Source organism: Scyliorhinus canicula, chromosome 8 (genome assembly GCF_902713615.1).
Source record: "Scyliorhinus canicula chromosome 8, sScyCan1.1, whole genome shotgun sequence".
Classification (NCBI taxonomy): domain Eukaryota; kingdom Metazoa; phylum Chordata; class Chondrichthyes; order Carcharhiniformes; family Scyliorhinidae; genus Scyliorhinus; species Scyliorhinus canicula.
In genome coordinates this window covers 107,322,104-107,345,274 of record NC_052153.1, presented here as the reverse complement: position 1 = coordinate 107,345,274, position 23,171 = coordinate 107,322,104, and the positions used below count along the sequence as shown (strand labels likewise).

The 23,171-nt window shown below is 45.6% G+C and overlaps 1 protein-coding gene across 1 annotated transcript in view; it reads left to right on the top strand.

Annotated features, from left to right (window-relative positions):
- The window catches only part of LOC119970433 (dmX-like protein 1), a 332,281-nt gene that overhangs the window by 281,931 nt on the left and 27,179 nt on the right, over positions 1-23,171 (top strand). The window contains 2 exon segments of the mRNA XM_038805043.1: positions 39-160; positions 2,420-2,561. Of these exon segments, the coding sequence (XP_038660971.1) occupies positions 39-160; positions 2,420-2,561 (264 nt within the window).

Here is a 23,171-nt window from a genome sequence, read left to right as displayed (position 1 = left end):
CTTTGTTGATTTTTGAGGTAACTGTTGATTTTTTTTAGGCTAATCGGAACTGTGTTGCCATAGCCACAAGTCATGATATCCAGGAGTTAGATGTGTCCGCTATCCTGGCTACCCAGATCTACACTTGGGTTGAAGATGAGTTTGAACTGGAATCAAAAGGGTAGGTATAATGAGAGTCATTATACCACTTAATGACCCAGTTGCTCAATTAGTTATGTGATAGATGACCTGTTACAAACATCATGGATGCAATGCTAATAAACAATCTCCCACTCATCATCCAAAAGATTTTAAACACTGGCAAACATGATTACGATTGAAGGAAAAAAACACATGGCAATGAAATTCTGTCTTGTGGAAAGTGTGTATATGATGTTTTCTTTGAGAATTGTTTCTTATGCTTCCACTGGTAAAATGACCTGACAACATTTAATGGTTATATAGTGGGAATCTCCATGTGCATGAAGAATTGGCTAGCTGCTGACACTTGTGGAACAGTTCCTCAGCATGAGTGACCGCCTTTGAAAAATTGAGAAAATGTGAATATTAGTATTTGACTGAGCATCTGCAGTCCCAACACAGTGAGGTTTAGTTGTCAGGAGAGATATATTTTTCTTTAAATCAAGAATCAATTTTAACTGAAGCAGTTATCCCAACTGTAAATTAGCCTCCTCCTTTAGAAGAGCACATATGCTCAAGTTGCAAAGTTGTAAATGAATGAAGAGTCAACCGAGACAAAAGTGATTTTGTTAAGGGTAGGATACATCTGACTAATGGGCTTGAATTCTTTGAGGAGATCCTTAATAAGTGAGTGTCTCTGGATATTAGGGGTGGAACTGCAGCACAGTGGTTATCACTGTTGTTTCATACACCAGGAATCGGCTTGGGTCACTGTCTGTATGGATAAATGATTCACACAGGAGGTTGTTAGCCTTTTAAATTGAATTGGAAATTAGTTGGGAGGTAGGAGACAAAGGGGGGTTGACTGTAAATTGCTATGCCGAAGTCTTTAAAAGGTGTTATATGAGAAACAAAAGGTTACAAAGAGATAAGGACCATTTTAGTGAGTGGGCAAACTACGGCAAATGGAATTCATTGCAGACAAAATATGAGGCCACTCACTCTGGACCCAAGAAAGATTATTCAGAGTATAATGGGAGACCAAATGCAGAAGTTATTAAAAACTAGTAGACTGGTACAAAACAATCAAAGGCCATTGGAATATTGGCCTTTATCTCAAGAAGGGTGAAGTACAAAGTTTTTTGGGGGGTAGAAGGCAGATTATGCTTCAATTGTATAGTCTTGATCTGATCATATCTGAAGTACTGCATTCAGTTTCAGGCACTGCACCTCGGGGAGGATATATTATCTTGTGTCTGGGGCAATTGCAATTTTGATAAACGAGGATGATCTTGGAGCTTCGTGGTTTAGAGAGCCAGGTTGCATAAACTTATATTTCATTGAGTTTAGAACATCGAGGACGCTCTGATTGAGTTGTATCAAACGTTAAAAGGATTTGATAAAGTAATAAACTATACTCAAGGTTGACACTGCAGTGCAGACCTGAGGATTGTTGAACTGTTCTGGGTATCATCTTTAGGATAAGAAATTAAAACCTCTCAGGTGAAGGGTAAAGATCCCATGGTGTTACATAAAGAGGTGTACAGAAGTTCTTCCAGTATTAAAGCCAGCATTAATACCTCAATCAAAAAAACTAAAACCAATTATTTGGTCATTTATGTAATTGATGTTATGGAAGCTTGGCGTACGCAAATTATATTTCCTATGTTACAACAGTGACTACATTTCTGTGGTACTTTGTTGGTGGTAAGGTGCTCTGGAATGCCCTCAAGTTGGGAAAGCTTCTATACGAATTAAGTCTTTCTTCGTTAACGTTCAGATCATGCAGCAAATGTGGCTGATAAAGAAATTGAAATAAGTTATTACTCATGCTGTTATGGGTTGAAGAAAGGCACAATTTGTTGGGGGCAAAGATCTATTTGGTAGGTGAATGTTAGGACATGTTGTGCAGAGAAGTGGCGAAACTTTGTTTTGAGAGGAGCAGATTTCCAGTTCTGTGGAAAATAAATAATGTATAATAACCACGTGTTCTTTGAAAAATAATGTTGAATCAGGATTTATGTTTATTTTTGAACTAAAGTAGTTATTTTATTTGTTAATAAGGAACACATTGGCACTATTGATTATTGGTTCATCTGGCCGTTTGGTGGCAGGATTGTAAAGGATTAATAAAGCAGTGATGGAGTAGTCTGTGTGATGAATTACTCTTGTGTGCTTTGCTACAACTATTAGCTGGAGTGACGTGCAGTTTCATTTCTATATGTTAGGTAAACATGCAATGCTGGTTATGAAATGTTTTATCTCTGACTTCGTTTTTCCTTTTTTTATGTCGTCTCAGATCAGATGAGTTTCTGGTGGTGCATGCTAGAGATGATTTTGGTGATTTGCAGTGCAGCACACCTTATACTCCCAGTGTTCCTGGCACCCCAATAAATATGCCGTGGCTGGGCAGCATGCAGACTGGCCGAGGGGCATCTGTGGTGAGTGTGAACATTTTATCCAAATGTTTTAAAGAAATAGCAATTCTATCCAGGTTGTTACTGATACAACACCAAATAATTGTTAAAACGGCAGAATTAAAATTAGTGCTATTGCACAAACATATTTCTATTATCTTTAGGTTTGAAGTTTGTTAGGGGAATTAAACGAGCCGGGTTCTTCAGACCGTTTGAAACTTTAGCAAAACGTCTTTTAATGCCACATGCATGTGGGAGAACCAAACTTGGCTGCTTTAACTGCAGCTTGGTCCAAGACGCTCTGTCCCATAAAGCTGTCTTACACATCTTATACTGTTTGGATCGTACAGACTAATTCAAAGGAGTACAAAGTGATTTGAAGTACTACAATACAACCAATTATCGATACCGGCAGTTTGATTAGGTTGCAGTCACTTCCCTGATTAGATGACGTGATACATTGTCCGACATACTCTACTTCCAATCGTTTTGTGGACACATCTTGTCCATCTGCTTTGCAATACAAAGGAACATCCTTGAGACAATCAGCCAGTAATGAGGTGGTGAGTGCCCTGTGTCCCTGATACATGTATATGTGTGGGTCCACAATGCCCCTTCCAGACATTCAGGAGCCAGGCTTTCGACTTGTAGGCTATGAAATGTGTTACCTGAGAAATGCCTGCTTTTAGAACATAGAACAGTACAGCACACTACAGGCCCTTCGGCGCACGATGTTGTGCCGACCATTTATCCTAATCTAAGATCAACCTAACTTACACACCTTCAATTTACTGCTGTCCATTCCACCAACCTTCGTGTCATCGACAAACATATTAATCCACCCTTCCACTTCCTCATCCAAGTCATTTATAAAAGCCACAAAGAGCAGGGGTCCCAGAACAGTTCCTTGCGGGACACTACTGGTCACCGACCTCTAGGCGGAATACTTTCCATCCAGTACCACTGGCTGTGGTCTTTCGGCCAGCCAATTCTGTATCCAGACAGCTAAATTTCCCAGTATCCCATACCCCCTGACTTTCTGAATGAGCCTACCATGGGGAACCTTATCAAATGCCTTACTGAAATCCATATACACCACATCCACTGCCCTACCTTTATTATTGTGTCTCGTCACATCCTCAAAGAATTCAATGAGGCTTGTGAGGCATGACATGCCCCTCACAAAGCCATGCTGACTATCTTTAATCAAACTATGTTTTCTAAATAATTATAAATCCTCTTTCTCAGAATCCTTTCCAGTATTTTGCTCAACACAGGCGTAAGACTGACTGGTCTGTAATTTCCAGGGATTTCCCTTTTCCATTCTTGAACAGGCGAACAACATTCGCCTCCCTCCAATCATCTGGTATTATGCCAGTGAAGAGTGAGGACGCAAAGATTTTTTGCCAACAGCGCAACAATATCCTCCCTTGCTGCCCGTAGTAACCTTGGATATATCCCATCTGGCCCAATGGACTTACCTATCCTGATGCTTTTCAAAATTTCCAGAAACTCCTCCTTCTTAATATCAACCTGTTTGAGTCTACTAACCTGGTTCACGCTGTTCTCATGAGCAGCAAGGTCCCTCTCTCGAGTGAATACTGAAGCAAAATATTCATTTAGGGCCTCTCCTACCTCCTCAGACTTTAGGCACAAGTTCCCTCAACTATCCCTGATCGGCCCTCCTCTCACTCTGATCATCCTCTTATTTCTCACATAAGTGTCAACGCCTTGGGATTTTCCCTAATCCTTCCCACCAGGGCTTTTTCATGTCCCCTTCTAGCTCTCTTAAGTCAATTTTTGAGTTCCTTCCTGGCTATCTTGTAACCCTGTAGAGCCGTGCCAGATCCTTGTTTCCTCACCCTTGCTTAAGCTTCCTTCTTCCTCTTGACTAGAAGCTCCACTTTTCTTGTCATCCAAGGCTCCTTCATCTTACCATTCCTTCCTTGTCTCAGTGGGACAAAACTATCCAGCACTTGCAGCAAGTGCTCCTTAAACAACCCCTACATTACTGTTGGGCATTTCCCCAAGAACAATTGTTCCCACTTTATGCTCCTCAGCTCCTGTCTAATAGCAGTATAATTTCCCCTCCCCCAATTAATACCTTCCCGTATTGTCTGTTCCTATCCCTTTCCATGACTATGGTAAAGGTCAAGGAGTTATGGTCACTGTCACCGAAATGCTCTCCCACCGAGACATCTGTCACCTGGCCTGGTTCGTTGCCAAGCATCAAATCCAATATGGCCTTCTCCCCAGTCGGCCTATCTACATATTAAGTCAGGAATCCTTCCTGGACACACCTGACAAATCTGCTCCATCTAAACCATTTGCACTAAGGAGGTTCCAGTCAATATTAGGGAAGTTGAAATTACCCATGGCTACATCTCTGTTACTTCTGCACCTTTTCAAGATCTGCTGCCAATCTGTTCCTCCATCTCTCTGCTGCTATTGAGGGTCTATAGAAAACTGCCAATAAAGTGACTGCTCCTTTCTTGTTTCTGACCTCCACCCATACTGACTCAGTAGACAAACCATCCTCGACTACCTCCTTTTCTGCAGTTGTGATGCACTCCCTAATTAACAGTGCCACTCCTCTTCCTCTTTTACCGTCCTCCCTATTCTTCTTAAAACATCACCTCAAAACATGTAACAACTATTCCTGCCCCTGTGAAATCCATGTCTCCATAATGGCCACAATATTGTAGATCCAAGTACTGATCCATGCCCTAAGTACATCTCCCTTGGTATGCTAATTTGCGTTTGTCCACATTTTGGGTTTTAGAGATTGTCAGGTTAACCCTTTCCAGGCATTTCCTTCCCTGCTGTTCCATGTATACCTCCGATTCTCCATTTTCCCTACTACAAAGTTAATCTCCTCGATCAACCTTTGGTTTAGAAACGTCAAAAAAACAAAGAAAAATCCTGTTCTGCAGGCAGCTTCAATTTGCTGTGATTGGAAAGAAAGGTGTTTTTTTTTTAAATGTATGTATCTTGTCACATCAATGAGCAGGCTATCAGTACTAGTTAATAATTGCCATTCTTAAAATACGCACTCCAGTCTTAATTCTCGGCTTTAACGATGGAAGGTGAGATAGTTTTTACCTGAGACAACATGTGGACGGAGGGTTAACGCTTGGGAAAATGTGAAATGTTGGAAAGTCAGCTGCAAGTTGCCAACTTCCGTATTTACTACCAGCACATTAGGATGCATGTGCAACAACCCCCTTGGAAAGGCGGGTAGTCAATTTCAATGTGTTAATTCCAGCCGATTGAATCGGTATGTGTGCCACTTATAGTGTGTTACTTTGAACCTTAAATGAAGACCAAGATTACCAGCACCAATCGGAACAGTAATACCTGATGATGAGGGGAAAGCCAGTCTATCTCTAGGAGATGTGAATGGCTGAAACTCAAACCCTATTACCTGTCAATGCTTCAGTCATCGGGCACCATTTGTGAACGATGGAAAGATAGATACTATGGTCACCTCCCAGAAACTGGGTTGTGATCAATTTTGAGAGCAGCCCCAGGCAGTCAGTCTGGAAGAAGGAGACTCCGAGTAAAGAGACCCAGCCCAGCAAATGTAAGACACTGCCTCAAATCTGCCGGCAGGCAAAACAACGAGGGAAGCCTATTACCTACCAATTTGAAGAAGCAATCCAGATCTTCGCTATAGGGCTCGGCTGCAATGACTGGAGCAAAGCCAAAAACAAGCTGCTGCAAGTAGCAAACCACTGAATTTTTGTTGTCAGAAATTCCCAAACTCCATTTCTTTAGTAACCTAAAAGTGAATCACCAGGCCTACCACCTTTCAAATTCAATCTCAAAGGATTCAAGTACAACGGTGAATTTTGGTCTTTTTTAAAACTTAAATGCATGTTACCTGTTTCATAATCACTTTTTCTTGTCTGCATTATTGTGTGAGTGGGTGCATTTGGGTGTTGTGAAATAAATATTTATTCTTCCTTTTTCTGAGCTTAGAACCTATCTTTTGTCTGCTCTTGGGAGTTACAGCATTCAAGTGGGTTAGAAAACATCTTCTTTAAAACACAATCTGTAGTCAGTCAAGAGATGGAAAAAGACCATCCTACCAGAGGCCCCTTGTTGGTAACAATATCAGTCTCTTAGGCGATTTATGGAATCACATTGTGTGATGGCAGACACTTGGAACATGCTGGTGCCAGACTTTCTGGCCATACTTAGCCATTGGCTGCCAAAGTCACAAACGCCGTCAACTCCTTTGCCTCTGAGGACTCTTCCAGGCCTCTGTTGAAAGCTTTTGCAGGATCCTGCTGTAGGCAACCCACATATACATAAGACATGAGACTGAGGGCTTGTACCAGGCAAATAATTGTCAATACATGAGGTGACACAGGCAAGCTGAGCAGGCACTCAGTCAGAGTTCCAGCTGGCTTCACATACATGTGACAACAATGTCGCGTTCAGATCACCCTGGCTTCGACTGACAGGGCTTTAACTCCATTAATGTGCAGCCAGTGTGTTACCCCAAGAATATTTATACAGCTGTGCTTAAGATTCTGGGCAGCTGCTTCAGTACTTTTGACCTGCAGCAATCTACCCTCTCTGATGTCTTCACACAACTGAGGAAGACTTTCCAACTGGCTGCACAGATGAATAGGAATATCCATTTAAAATGTGACTAATGATGCCTGTGTGGAACCCAATCGATGAAGCCCGGCAGCAAGGCTATGGTAACCAAATGTGTAATTGAGCAAGCTGTTGACACACTAGACATATTACACATGCCTGGATGTATCTGGAGATATCCTTCAATATGTACTAGCCTGAATTTCTAGAATGGTCCAGGTCTGTTGCATGCTGCACAAAATTCTGTAGTAGTGAGGTTTGGACCTGTAAGAGGAACCACGCAGAGCACAGAGTCTCTTTGAAGGAAGAGGCACCATGTGACATAACCAATGTGCTAACAGTGGAGTGGTTTACTGCTGGAGTGCTCTCATTATTGCAAGGGTTCATTTGGCTCCACCAGTCTACCCACCACAAAAGCCATCCTTTGTCCCCACCCAGCTTTGACACTAACACAAGACAATCCTTCTTGAAAGAGAATTAAGATATACTGTAAACGTTTCTTTTTTTTAAATAATTTTTATTCAAGTTTTCAAAACTTTTTACCAACAAGAACAGAAAGAAATAAGAACAGCAACCCCTCCCCCCTATACACAGATAATAAATTAACAGGAATAATTAACATAAAAGCAAATATACACGCCCAATAAAGGAAAAAACAAACAAACTCTCTCTCCCCCCCCCCACCCACCCACCCCGGGCAATAAAGGAAGAAACAAACAAACCCTCTTCCGCGCCCCCCCCCCCCCAGGTTGCTGCTGTTGCTGACCATCACCTAACGCTCCACCAGGAAGTCTAGAAACGGTTGCCACCGCCGGAAGAACCCTTACACCTACCCCCTCAAGACAAATTTGACCCTCTCCAGTTTGATAAACCCAGCCATATCGTTGACCCAGGATTCTACGCCAGGGGCCTCGCATCCTTCCACTGTAGAAGAATCCTGCGCCAGGCTACCAGGGACGCAAAGTCCAGAATACTGGCCTCTTTCGCCTCCTGCACTCCCGGCTCCACTGCTACCCCAAATATTGCGAGCCCCCAGCCCGGCTCAACCCTGGAACCAACCACCCTTGACAGCATCTCCGTGACGCCCCTCCAAAATCCCTCCAGCGCAGGGCACGCCCAGAACATGTGGGTAGGATTGCTGGGGCTCCCCGCACACCTGACACACGTGTCCTCTTTCCCAAAGAACCGGTTCAACCTTGCCCCAGTCATGTGTGCCCTATGCAGCACCTTAAATTGAATTAAGCTGAGCCTTGCGCAAGAGGAGGAGGAATTCACGCTCCCCAGGGCATCCGTCCATGTCCCCTTGTCGATCTCCTCTTCCAGCTCCTCCTCCCACTTACCTTTCAGCTCTTCCACCGAGGCCTCCTCCCCCTCCTGCATCACTTGATAGGTCGCCGAGATCCTCCCCTCTCCAACCCACGTTCCCAAGAGCACCCTGTCCTGAACCCCTCTTGACGGCGACAGTGGAAACTCCGCCACCTGCCGCCTGACAAACGCCCTTTACTGCGTGTATCTGAAGGTGATCCCGGGGGGAGGCCAAACATCCCCTCCAGCTCCCCCAGGGTCGCAAACTTCCCATCTACAAATAGATCCCCCAACCGCCTAATACCTGCCTGTGCCAGCTCAGAAACCCTCCGTCCATTCTCCCTGGGACAAACCGGTGGTTTCCCCGTATCGGGGACCAGACTGAAGCCCTCACCTCCCCCCCTATGCTGCCTCCATTGCCCCCAAATTTTGAGGGTACTGTAAACGTTTCTATAGGTTTATAGATAGTATGTGATTAGCGATGTGAACGTCAATCCTTTAAAGACAGAGGCAGGTGAAATTATAATAGGGAATAAGAAAATGGCAGTGATATTAAACAGATATGGTAGAACACTAGCATTCTGGAAATAATGGGAAACTAAAGATCCAGTGAAATAAATCAATATAATTGAAGAAATCACACTGGAGAACTAATGTTCTATGTTATCCAGTTCTTGAAAGTGCATAATGAATTATGCCCATGACTTGTCGAACCCCTCCATCATTCCCCTCAGTTCAAACTTAACCTTCTCAAGGGTCATGTATTCCAACAAGTCCCCCGCCACGCCAGGGCACAGGGTGGAGAGGCTGCTCTCCATTCCAGCAGGATCTGCCTTCGGGCGATCAACGAGGCGAAGGCTACGATATCTGCCTCCGCACCTGTTTCCAACCCTGGCTGGTCCGAAACCCTGAATATGGCCTCCCGGGGACCCGGGTCCAGTTTCACATGCACCACCTTGGAAATTACCCTAATAAACTCCTTTAGGACCAAAACATATGAACGTGATTAGCAGGCCCCCCCGCAATGCTCACACACATCTACTCCTTCAAAGAATTGGCTCATCCTCGCCCTCGTGAGGTGCGCTCTATATACCACCTTCAGCTGTATCAGCCCCAATCTCGCACGTGTGGTGGAGGCATTTACTCTCCGGAGCACCTCACACCAGACCCCCTCCTCTGTAACCTCTCCCAACTCTTTCTCCCACTTGGCTTTGATCCCTTCCAGTGGTGCCTTATCCTCTTCCAAAATAGCTCCATACACCACTGACACTACCACCTTCTCCAGCAATGTGGAGGCCGGTTCCTCCGGGAAGCTCTGTATCTCCTTCCTGGCAAAATCTCGAACCTGCATGTATCTAAACATTTCTCCCTGCTCCAGCCCATACTTCGCTTCCAGCTCCCTCAATCCTGCAAACCGACCCCTAAGAAACAAATCTTTTAGCGTCTTAATCCCCTTATCTTCCCATTTCCGAAAACTTCCATCCCACTTCCATGGCTCAAATCCGTTGTTCCCCCGAATCGGCATTTCCCTTGACCCTGCCCCCAACCTGAAGTCTTGGCGAAACTGCCTCCAGATTTTCACTGAAGCTATTATTACCGGACTCCCTGAGTATTTCCACGCAGCTATCGGGAGCGGCGCTGTTGCTAGTGCTTTCAGTCCCGACCCCCTACACAAACTCTCCTCCCTTCTGACCCACTGGGAATCAACTCCTCTGACCCAGCTCCGCTCCTTCTCCACATTCGCTGCCCAGTAGTAGTACATCAGGTTCGGGAGACCCAAACCCCCTGCCTGCCTTCCCCTCTGCAGCAGCACCTTTCTCACTCTGGCCACCTTTCCTCCCCATATGAACGAGGTAATCCTTCCCTCAATCTCCCTGCAAAAAGCCTTTGGGAGGAAAATCGGTAGGCATTGAAAAATAAACAGAAATCGCAGCAACACATTCATTTTAAACGCCTGTACCCGACCTGCCAGTGACAAGAGGGAGGCCATCCCACCTTGCCAGATCGGCTTTCACTCCCCACCAAGCTAGTGATGTTATACCTGCAAAGCCTCCCCACTCCTGGGCAACCTGCACCCCATGATACCTAAAGTGCGGTTACCTAAAGTAAATACCCAGCCCTACGGAACGGCACCCCCCCCCTCCCCCACCCCTGCCCCGGCCGAGACACCACAAAATACTCTTGTCCAGGTTCTGCTTGTACCCCGAGAAAGACCCAAATACTCGCAGTAGCTCCAATATTCCTCCGATCGATGCACTCGGTTCCAACATATACAGCAGCAAGTCATCGGCATATAAGGACACCCTATGATCTATTCCCCCGCACTATTCCTTTCCATGCTCCCGAACTACTTAATGCGATGGCCAACGGCTCAATCACAAGTGCAAACTCCTCAGAGACCGTGTTAAGGTGATGGAGCTGGATGAACTTCGGATCATCCGGGAGGCAGAGGGGGTTATAGAGAAGAGTTACAGGGAGGTAGCCACACCAAAGGTACTGGACAAGAGTAGCTGTATTACAGTCAGGGGAAAGAAAACTAACAGGCAGACAATGCAGGGATCCCTCGTGGTCGTTCCCCTTCAAAACAAGTATACCGTTTTGGATGCTGTTGGGGGGGATGACCGACCGGGGGAAGGCCCCAGCGGCCAGGTCTCTGGCACTGAGTCTGGCTCTGGGGCTCAGAAGGGAAGGGGGGAGCATAGAAAAGCAATAGTAATAGGAGATTCAATGGTTAGGGGAATAGATAGGAGATTCTGTGGTCGCGAGCGAGCCTCCCGAAAGGTATGTTGTCTCCCGGGTGCCAGGGCCAGGGATGTCTCGGATCGTGTCTTCAGGATCCTGAAGGGGGAGGGTGAGCAGCCAGAAGTCGTGGTGCACATTGGTACTAACGACGCAGGTAGGAAAAAGGGTGTGGAGGTAATAAACAAGTTTAGGGAGTTACGCTGGAAGTTAAAGGCCAGGACAGACAGAGTTGTCATCTCTGGTTTGTTGCCGGTGCCATGTGATAGCGAGGCTTTGAATAGGGAGAGAGTGCAGTTGAACACGTGGCTGCAGGAATGGTGTAGGAGGGAGGGCTTCAGGTATTTGGATAATTGGAGCGCATTCTGGGGAAGGTGGGACCTGTACAAGCAGGACGGGTTGCATCTGAACCAGAGGGGCACCAATATCCTGGGGGGGAGGTTTTCTAGTACTCTTCGGGAGGGTTTAAACTAACTTGGCAGGGGAATGGGAACCGGATCTGTAGTCCAGCAACTAAGGAAGACGATAGTCAGGACGCCAAAGCACGTAGTGATGCAGTGGGAAAGGTCACAATGACAAAGGAGAGTACTTGCAGGCAAGGAGATGGGTTGAAGTGTGTATACTTTAATGCAAGAAGCATTAGGAATAAGGTGGGTGAACTTAAGGCATGGATCGGTACTTGGGACTACGATGTGGTGGCCATCACGGAAACTTGGATAGAAGAGGGGCAGAAATGGTTGTTGGAGGTCCCTGGTTATAGATGTTTCAACAAGATTAGGGAGGATGGTAAAAGAGGTGGGGGGGGGGGGGGTGGCATTGTTAATTAGAGATAGTATAACAGCTGCAGAAAGGCAGTTCGAGGGGGATCTGCCTACTGAGGTAATATGGGTTGAAGTCAGAAATAGGAAAGGAGCAGTCACCTTGTTGGGAGTTTTCTATAGGCCCCCCAATAGCAGCAGAGATGTGGAGGAACAGATTGGGAAACAGATTTTGGAAAGGTGCAGAAGTCACAGGGTAGTAGTCATGGGTGACTTCAACTTCCCAAACATTGAGTGGAAACTCTTTAGATCAAATAGTTTGGATGGGGTAGTGTTTGTGCAGTGTGTCCAGGAAGCTTTTCTAACACAGTATGTAGATTGTCCGACCAGAGGGGAGGCCATATTGGATTTAGTACTTGGTAATGAACCAGGGCAGGTGATAGATTTGTTAGTGGGGGAGCATTTTGGAGGTAGTGACCACAATTCTGTGACTTTCACTTTAGTTATGGAGAGGGATAGGTGCGTGCACCAGGGCAAGGTTTATAATTGGGGGAAGGGTAAATACAATGCTGTCAGACAAGAATTGAAGTGCAGAAGTTGGGAACATAGGCTGTCAGGGAAGGACACAAGTGAAATGTGGAACTTGTTCAAGGAGCAGGTACTGCGTGTCTTTGATATGTATGTCCCTGTCAGGCAGGGAAGAGATGGTCGAGTGAGGGAACTATGGTTGACAAGAGAGGTTGAATGTCTTGTTAAGAGGAAGAAGGAGACTTATGTAAGGCTGAAGAAACAAGGTTCAGACAGGGCGCTGGAGGGATACAAGATAGCCAGGAGGGAACTGAAGAAAGGGATTAGGAGAGCTAAGAGAGGGCATGAAAAATCTTTGGCAGGTAGGATCAAGGAAAACCCCAAGGCCTTTTACACATATGTGAGAAATATGAGAATGACTAGAGCGAGGGTAGGTCCGATTAAGGACAGTAGCGGGAGATTGTGTATTGAGTCTGAAGAGATAGGAGAGGTCTTGAACAAGTATTTTTCTTCAGTATTTACAAACGAGAGGGGCCATATTGTTGGAGAGGACAGCGTGAATCAGACTGATAAGCTTGAGGAGATACTTGTCAGGAAGGAAGATGTGTTGCGCATTTTGAAAAACTTGAGGATAGACAAGTCCCCCGGGCCTGACGGGATATATCCAAGGATTCTATGGGAAGCAAGAAATGAAATTGCAGAGCCGTTGGCAATGATCTTTTCGTCCTCGCTGTCAACAGGGGTGGTACCAGAGGATTGGAGAGTGGCGAATGTCGTGCCCCTGTTCAAAAAAGGGAATAGGGATAACCCTGGGAATTACGGGCCAGTTAGTCTTACTTTGGTGGTAGGCAAAGTAATGGAAAGGGTACTGAGGGATAGGATTTCTGAGCATCTGGAAAGGCATTGCTTGATTAGGGATAGTCAGCACGGATTTGTGAGGGGTAGGTCTTGCCTTACAAGTCTTATTGACTTCTTTGAGGAGGTGACCAAGTATGTGGATGAAGGTAAAGCAGTGGATGTAGTGTACATGGATTTTAGTAAGGCATTTGATAAGGTTCCCCATGGTAGGCTTATGCAGAAAGTAAGGAGGCATGGGATAGTGGGAAATTTGGCCAGTTGGATAACAAACTGGCTAACCGATAGAAGACAGAGAGTGGTGGTGGATGGCAAATATTCAGCCTGGAGCCCAGTTATCAGTGGCGTACCGCAGGGATCAGTTCTGGGTCCTCTGCTGTTTGTGATTTTCATTAACGACTTGGATGAGGGAGTTGAAGGGTGAGTCAGTAAATTTGCAGATGATACGAAGATTGGTGGAGTTGTGGATAGTGAGGAGGGCTGTTGTCGGCTTCAAAGAGACATAGATAGAATGCAGAGCTGGGCTGAGAAGTGGCAGATGGAGTTTAACCCTGACAAGTGTGAGGTTGTCCATTTTGGAAGGACAAATATGAATGCGGAATACAGGGTTAACGGTAGGGTTCTTGGCAATGTGGAGGAGCAGAGAGATCTTGGGGTCTATGTTCATAGATCTTTGAAAGTTGCCACTCAAGTGGATAGAGCTGTGAAGAAGGCCTATGGTGTGCTAGCGTTCATTAGCAGAGGGATTGAATTTAAGAGCCGTGAGGTGATGATGCAGCTGTACAAAACCTTGGTCAGGCCACATTTGGAGTACTGTGTGCAGTTCTGGTCGCCTCATTTTCGGAAGGATGTGGAAGCTTTGGAAAGGTGCAAAGGAGATTTACCAGGATGTTGCCTGGAATGGAGAGTAGGTCATACGAGGAAAGGTTGAGGGTGCTAAATGGTGGAAGACATAGTGGGGATGTCAGAGGTAGGTTCTTTACCCAGAGAGTAGTGGGGGCATGGAATGCACTGCCTGTGGAAGTAGTTGAGTCGGAAACGTTAGGGACCTTCAAGCGGCTATTGGATAGGTACATGGATTAGGGTAGAATAATGGAGTGTAGGTTAACTTCTTAAGGGCAGCACGGTAGCATTGTGGATAGCACAATTGCTTCACAGCTCCAGGGTCCCAAGTTCGATTTTGACTTGGGTCGCTGTCTGTGTGGAGTCTGCACATCCTCCCCGTGACTGCGTGGGTTTCCTCCGGGTACTCCGGTTTCCTCCCACAGTCCAAAGATGTGCAGGTTGGGTGGATTGGCCATGAAAATTGTCCAAAATTCTATGATTAACCTAGGACAAAAGTTTGGCGCAACATCGTGGGCCGAAGGGCCTGTTCTGTGCTGTATTTCTCTATCTCTATCTATCAAACAGCAGGGGGGAGAGAAAAGTGTCTCGAGCTGATTTTGTTTGTGTGGACACTCGCCTTCGGCTCCTTATATAATAGCTTTACTCAGTTCACAAATCTTGGTCCAATCCCAAACCGCTCCAGAACTGCCATCGGGTACCCTCATTCTACCCAGTCAAACTCCTTCTCGGCATCCAATGCCACAACCACCTCTGTTTCCTTCCCTTCCGCCGGTGCTACAACGACGTTCAAAACCCTCCTAATGTACGAAAACAGCTGCCTCCCTTTCACGAACTCCATCTGATCCTCACCTATCGCCTTTGGGAGGCATTCCTCCAGCCTACCCGCCAGTACCTTCACCGGTAATTTTGCGTCCACATTCAGAAGTGATATGGGCCTATACGACCCACACTCCGTCAGATCCTTATCTTTTTTTAGCAACAGTGAAATCGATGCCTGCCCCAAGGTTTGTGTCAGCACCCCCTTCTCTATCGCCTCTTCAAACATCCCCACCATCAGGGGTGTCAACTTATCCTTGAATTTTTTATAATATTCCACCGGAAACCCATCCGGCCCCGTCACCTTGCCCGACTGCATCCTCCCAATCACATCCTTTATCTCCTGCCCCCCTATTGCTCCTTCTAATGTAGCCCTGTCCCCCTCCCCTCGCCTCAGGTACTCCAACCCATCTAGAAATTCCTGCATCTCACGGTCTCCCCCGGGTGGCTCTGACCTGTACAACCTCTCATAAAACTCCTCAAAAACCTTGTTAATCAGCTCCGTAGCCACTACCAACTTCCCTGCCCTATCCCTCACCTGAAGAATTTCTCTTGCCGCTGCCTCCCTCCGGAGCTGACCTGCTAACATACGCCCATCTTATCTGCATGTTCATAAACTGCACCCCTTGCTCGTCTCAGTTGGCGCACCGCCTTCCAGGTGGGCAGTCGGTCGAAGCTCGCCTGTAGTTCCTTCCTCTTTTCCAGCTGCGCTGGGTTCCCATCTTCTGCATAACTCCTATCTACCTCCAACATCTCATCTATTACCCTCTGCTACTCCAACGTCTCTGTCCACCCTGGCCTTAAACAAAATTACCTCACCCCATACCACCGCCTTTCGAGCCTCCCAGACAACTGCCTTCGACACCTCACCCGTACAGTTGAAACCTACATATTCCTTAATTACCTTTTCAATTTTCTCACAGAACACTTGGTTCCCCAAAAGCCCCACATCCAGTTTCCACCCTGGCCTCTGCGCTACCCCTTTCTCCAGTACCATATCCACCCAACGCGGAGCGTGATCTGACACTACAATTGCCGAGTATTCCGACCCCTTGATCCCAGCCAGCAAAGCCTTTCCCACCACACAAAAGTCGATCCGCGAGTATCCTTATGGACTGCTGAGAAAAACGAGTACTCCCGTTCCCTTGGGTGCAGGAACCCCCAAGGGTCCACTCTCTCATTTCCACCATTAGCTCAGCTAGCGCCTTCGTGCCCCCCCCTGATGGAACCAGCGAGCACGGCCGTGATCTGTCCAACCTTGGCTCCTGCACCAAGTTCCAGTCCCCCCCACAATCAGCGCATGTGTGTCAAAGTCGGGAATGGCCCCAAACACCTGCTTCGCGAATCCCATATCGTCCCAATTGGGACCGTATACACTTAAACAGCGCCACTAATCTCCCCTCCAGCGCCCCTGTCACAATCACATATCTACCCCCCTGATCTGCCACCACCTTCTATATCAGGAAGCGTATCCTTTTGCTAATCAACACCGCTACCCCTCGAGCCCTTCCATCAAATCCAGAGTGAAACACTTGGCCCTTTTTATGTCTCACCTGGTCCTTCACCCTCAAGTGAGTCTCCTGCAGCATTGCCACATTGGCTTTCAAACATTTAAGGTGCACAAGCATCCTTGACCTCTTAACCAGACCTCCTAGCCCTCTCACGTTCCACGTGATTATCCTTACCGGGGGGTCTGTCACACCGCCCCCGCCCCCTCCACCTTTCTTATCTACCATCATCATACCACCGGGCCCTGCCCCATAAGCCTGACCCGCCCATGTCCATTGTTAACATCGAACCCCTTCTCCCCCCCCCCACCTTTCCCCCTGAAACAATATCTCCCAGCATCCATCCCCCGCCCCCCTTCCCCCCCCCCCCCCCCCCCCCCCCCCTCGCTCGCCTCGTAGGCCCATTGAAGCCTGCTATCCAGGCTCCAACGTCCGCAGCCCTCCTCTCCCCTCACCTCCGTTCACTAGCTGACTTTAGTTAGCTCGCGCGGATGCTCCCCTGCCAGTCCCAGAGAAAGAAAAAACAACAAAAAAACTAAACCAACAATCCAACCCATACAATTCACTAACATAACATTTAACCGTCGCAGCACAGAACGCCAATCAACCCATCATTAACCTGAACTCTGTAACAATGCAAAGAGAAGTAAATTACAATACACATCAGTAAAAAGAAAGTTGTAGCATTTATACATTTTCCAGATGCTCAAATACAGCCCACAGTCTCTCTTCCAGTTCCGCTCCTCACGTCTGTCCCAAGCCTTCTGCCCTCACGAACGCCTCAGCCGCTTCCGCTGTCTCAAAATAAAAGTCTTTGGCGTTATACGTTACCCTCAACTTCTCCGGGTATACCATACCAAATCGCACCCCCTTATTGTACAATGCCACCTTCACTCGCACAAATGCCGCTCGTCTTTTTGCCAACTCCACCGTCAAGTCCTGGTCGATCCAAACCGCAGTACCATCCCACAGCACCTCGCGCTTCTGTTTCGTCCAGCTTAATACCTTCTCCTTCATGCAGAATTTATGGAAGCAAATAATTACTGCTCTTGGCAGCTCGTTCACTTTGGGTTTCGGCCTTAATGACCGATGAGCTCGGTCTAGTTCCTACCGGGAGGGTTTCTCACCCTCCCCCATCAGCTCCACCAACTTCTTAGCAAAGTATTGTGTTGGCCTTGGGCCCTCTGTCCCTTCGGGAAAGCCCACAATTCTCAAATTGTGCCGCCTTGAGCGGTTCTCCAAGTCTTCGAACTTTGCTCGGAGTCCTCTGTTGACCTCCACCACCCTCCGCAGCTCGTCCCCCATCGAGGTAACCTGGTCGCTGTGTAGTGACACGGCCTCCTTCACTTCCTTTATCTTCTCGCCCTGCTCTCTCACCTCGGCCGATGCCTTTGCCACAACCACCCTCACTGGGGCGATTGCCTCCTCCACCAATAACTTCAATGCGACCACCGTCACCTTCTTCAAGGCCTCAATGTGCCGCGCGAACTGCTTTTCCAGCTCCACTGCCATCACCTCGGTCATCTTCTCCACTGTAAGTAGTACGGCCCTGCCTTGCGGTTCAGCTTCCGCCATCTTGTCAGCACTTTTGCTCGGCCTCTCATTCAGCGGCGAACTTGCGTTTCCTCCTTTCTTCGACACTGCTCTTCGCATCCTTCAGCGGCTTATTGGTTTTTCTTTCTTTTCTCATCTCCCCCCTTCCACCCTCCTGTAACACACTTTAAAATTTTCTCTCAATAATGCTTTGCCTTGGCAGTTTACATTCTGAAATACAGTCCACGTTTTACAAATAACTCTTTTAAACCAAACTTCTGCTCCACTTTAACAGTGAATCTACTGCAGTTTTTACACCAACCCCTTTAGGATGTCTTTGACTTGACAACTGTGCAAACAGCTCACAATTGCTTTAACTCTTGATTCCCAGACTATTAAAATGGCATCAGATGTTTCAATTACCTCTGGAATCTGCTGTCCAACTTTAAATCTGATGACTGCAATTGTCCCCAAATCACAACACTTTAATTACTTCTCCTTGAATTCTTCTAGACAATACCTTGGGCCCTGTTCACTTAACTTCAGTCGTCTAAAACATTCTTCCGGTCCTAATTCCCTGCTATCTGGACTGTAACTTGTTCATTAAGAATCTTGCATCTTTGCAACTTCCTGGTTCTGTCCAGCTTCTCCTGGCAGAGTTGAGTGAAATTCACTCACCGGTATCCTGTCCCCAACTGCAGTATATCCAGCTAAAACTTAAAAGCTTTCTTTTTATAAATTTAGAGTACCCAATTCATTTTTTCCAATTAAGGGCCAATTTAGCGTGACCAATCCAGCTAGCCTGCACATCTTTGGATGGGGGGGGCGAAACACAAGGAGAATGTGCAAACTCCACACGGACAGTGACCCAGAGCCGGGATCGAACCTGGGACCTCGGCGCCATGTGGCAGCAGGGCTAACCCACTGCGCCACCGTGCTGTCCTTAAAAGCTTTTTTTTATCCTTACAAGGGTCTCCAATTTCTCAGCAACCCCTGCTAGTTCTATTGATTCTTCCCACTGTAACCCCCCTTCTAAGCAATAGAATCACAGTTGGAATTGAAACGAACCCCCACACATACAAATCCTTTGTCCAGCATGAATCTAACTATAGGTTTTATCCTTTCAGGCACAGAAACATTAGATTAAACCCATTTAAAACTATACCTTGTATCTAATGTTTACCAATACATATATAATTCCTTAAAACTACATTTGTGTTCCTAACAGTAGGGATAGCTTTTAGGTTGGCAGGCTGTAACTGGTAAAGTGTTACAAGGATTGGCATTTGGGCCTCAGCTATTTACATTCTATGTTAATGACTTAGGTGAGGGGACTGAATGCAATGTATCCAAGTTTGCTGATGCTAAGTTAGATAGGAAAATAAGTGTCGAGGAGGGGGTCAAAGAGGCTGCAGAGGGATATAAACACGTTGATGAATGAACAAAAACATATCCAATAGAATAAAATCTAGCGAAGTGTGAAGTTATCCACTTTGTATGAAAAATAAAAAACAGAATATTTTTTAGAATGGTGAGATTGGGAAATGAATGCATTCAGAAGAAACTCAATATCCTTGTACGTGAATGTTAACACGCAGATGCTGCAAGCAATTAAGAAGAATAGTATGCTAGATTTTATTACAAATGGTGTCAAAATCAAGCATCTGATTCCAATTATACACTGTGTTGGCGAAGCCACACCTGAAGTACTCTGTACAGTTCTAGTCTCATTACCTAAGGAAGGACATACTTGCCCTTGAAGTGCACCAGATGAGGTAATTGTCCTATGATGAGAAAATTAGTGGCCTGAGCCTTTGTTTCTTGGCGTTTAAAAGAATGAGAGGTGATTCAATTGAAGCATATAAAATTTTAAGTGTTTCCCCTGAGTGTGGAACCTAGAACCATGTGGTCACCATTTCAAAGTAAGTGGTCACCCATTTTCGACTGAGTTGTGGATACATATTTTACTGTGTTGTGAGTTGTTGGATTATCTATTCCAGCGAGCTGTAAATGCTCAGAGAATCCGTATATTCAAGATAGAGATCAGTACATTTTTGGATATTAAGGAATGTAAGGGATATGGGAATAGTGTGGGAAGATGAAGTTGAAGTAGAAGATTAATTATGTTCTTGTATAGCAGAGGAGCTCAAAACGCCAAATGGCCTACTCCAGCTCCTATTTCTTAAGTTATTATTTTCAGAGGTCAGAGGCAGGCTGCTCAAATTCTTGTTCTGACTGCGGAGATGCTATTGATTAATGTCTTTTGGAGCCTGTGTTGGCTACTCTGCATAAATGCAAAGTCAGTCTCAGCCATCAGAAGAAAACATAGAGCTTTGGCATACTAACAAAGGGAGGAGCAACATGTAAGAAGTGAAAAGGCTTTGAGTGGAGTTCCAACTTTCATATAAAATGTATTGTTGCCAATAATGTTGATGAACCACCAGCCTTTCCCTTATATCGATCAAATGCCACACAACTAGTTAGTTAGTTCAAAAGATGGTTTATTTACATACACAAGAATTATTTCGACATGCAAACACAATATCTACTACAAGTTAAATTACACCTATCAGCTACAATAACCTATACTTAACTTCAGGGCGACCGGCACTGTGAAAATGAATAAGGCCTTTATCTGGATTTCACGTGGCTGGTTTGAAGAAAGTGGCTCTGTCTCTACTGGGCTCATCCATCAGGTAGCGATCATTGGTCTTGAACTTGGCTGGCTGTTCCTGCTACGATTGAGTTGGCACAGGCCGGATCCAAAAGAGACAGAACACATGGCTGTGCTCCTTTTATCCCTCTGGGATTTCGCGCTCTTTGGGGCGCTCCTTAACCTTGGGCCCAATAGTTTGGCAGGGCTCTGTTCACTGTCTCCGATTTCGGCCAATAAAGGGCGAGTGCCATGGTAGCTGGGCTGGTCCTTAGCAGTCATTGACCTTGGCAGTTAGCTTTCTGAGTAAGGGGAGTGGCACCGATCAGTCTGTGGCTGTACCGGATGCTTGATTGGAGTTCTATTGTGCTAGGAAAATGGGCCATTAAAATGCAAACAAGTGGGGGTTTCGATCAGGTCTGGTTACCTGTGTTTCAGATACACATAGGCTCTGTATCTGTCTGAGTCCTAAGTTGGCCATAATTCCCATGGTCCTTTGCAGGTGGCCATCTTAGATGGCTGCAGTACCAACGACTGCCCTCTCGAGTAATAAGCTATGATGTCTACAAGTTTTGAAACCCTGAGGTTCCAAGTAATTCCAAAAAGGCGCAAGGCTTTAAATGAATCCCTTTGTTTCCAGAGAATAGAACCCTGCAAATGATTGTACATCACTTCTGGCAAGTGGAAATGGACCACCTTACGACCTCAACTGATGATCTTAAATGGTTAAATTAGCGCACGCAAGATTGTTCAGCAAGTGCTGCCCGATCATGGAATCACATCTAACAGTAGATGTCTTGTTCTGAGTTTGCAAGTGCAGGTTGAATAAGTACAGCCTGTACTCTGCCTGTTACAAATAACCAAAGTGGATGGCACAGTGGCTCTGTGGTTAACACTACTGCCTCACGGTGCTGAGGACCCAGGTTCAATCCCAGTCCCGGGTCACTGTTTGTATGGAGTTTGCACATTCTCCCCATATCTGCGTGGGTCTTACCCCCACAACCTAAAGATGTGGAGGGTAGGTGGATTGGCCACATTAAATTGCCCCTTAATTGGGGCGATAAATAATTGGGCATTCTAAATTTATATAAAAAAACAAACAACCAAAGGAACATACTGTTTGATTCTATCAACCACTCACTGGGACATTCAACACCTGCATCATGTCAGCACTGAAATTCATACCTAATGTTGTTCAGTTGTGTGGTAGGCAGAATTTATTTTTGGACTGATGGCAGTATCCTGCTGGCAGAAAATGCCACTTGCATAGTCTCTGCATATTAACAACTTGCTAAACCTGCTATGCTGATTTTTGAGCTACTTTTCTTTTCCAGGATAATTTGAAGTAGTCCTATTACTTTTAGGAAAGTGCTTGCTAACATTTTTGTTGGCTTCCATGAGAAATGCATTTTTGATGGAATAAGCCCTAACCTCCTACTCTGAGCACATTTCCAATTCCTGTATTGATGCTGAACTATTAATGAAAAAATCTGGAATAATAATTCAAAGAATGACAGTTCAAATCCTTTTGAATTGTTTAATAACCTGGAAATAAGCATGCATCTGTCTTATTGTTGTGATTTGTTTGCTCATGTTTTTTTCAGGAAGTAAAGGTGATATCTTCACCCCCCCCCCCCCCCTCCCCCGCAGCCTATATGTGACTCAAGACCCCCACAGGCGTGATTGTCATTGTAAAATAAAAGCAGAAAATATTGAATGAGCTCAACAGGTCTGGCTGCAACTGTGGAGAGAAAAACCAAGGTAATCTTTTGAATCCCTATGACTCTGGGGAAGAGTTCTGAAGAAGAGTCAAATGGACTCGAAACGTTAACTTTGTTTCTCACGCCACAGATGCTACCAGACCTGCTGGATTTTTCAGCATTTTCTGTTTTTAATTCCGATTTCTAGCATCTACAGTATTTCAAAAGTGGCTTAACAAGCCATTCAGTAATATCAAACCGTGTCGAAGGATTCACATACAGTCTCCAGCAAGCAGTTCAAGCAATCCTGACACCAGCTCCTGGCAAGGGGTAATATCTGTCGGCTTCACTAACAGCACATGCATCCTGAGAATGAATGTTCAAAACCTTTGAAGTTTAATTCCTAGCTGTGAAAACTCATTCCTGGTCAGTCCTTTTGGGTAAATATCCAGCTAGAACAGTGGCCATTTGCATTTTGATCCACTCGTATCATTTTTTAAAAAATTTAAATGTCAAACGTTTTTTTCAGACTCTTGGTAAGTCAAATGCAATATTGATTTATCATTATTCTTTTCAAAATGTACACAAATGAACATCCTATATGTTAGTTTGAAGTAACCTGTGAAGTACTAAAAGTAGATGATATTGTGTAAGAAATACTTGAATGTGATTGTCCTACATTGAAAAGTGAAGCCATAAAGGATGAGTTATACAGTCTTCCCTCACTGCTGGAACATGTGTTACATTCTAAAGCTTCAGTTTCCCATGTAGTCTCCTATTTATGC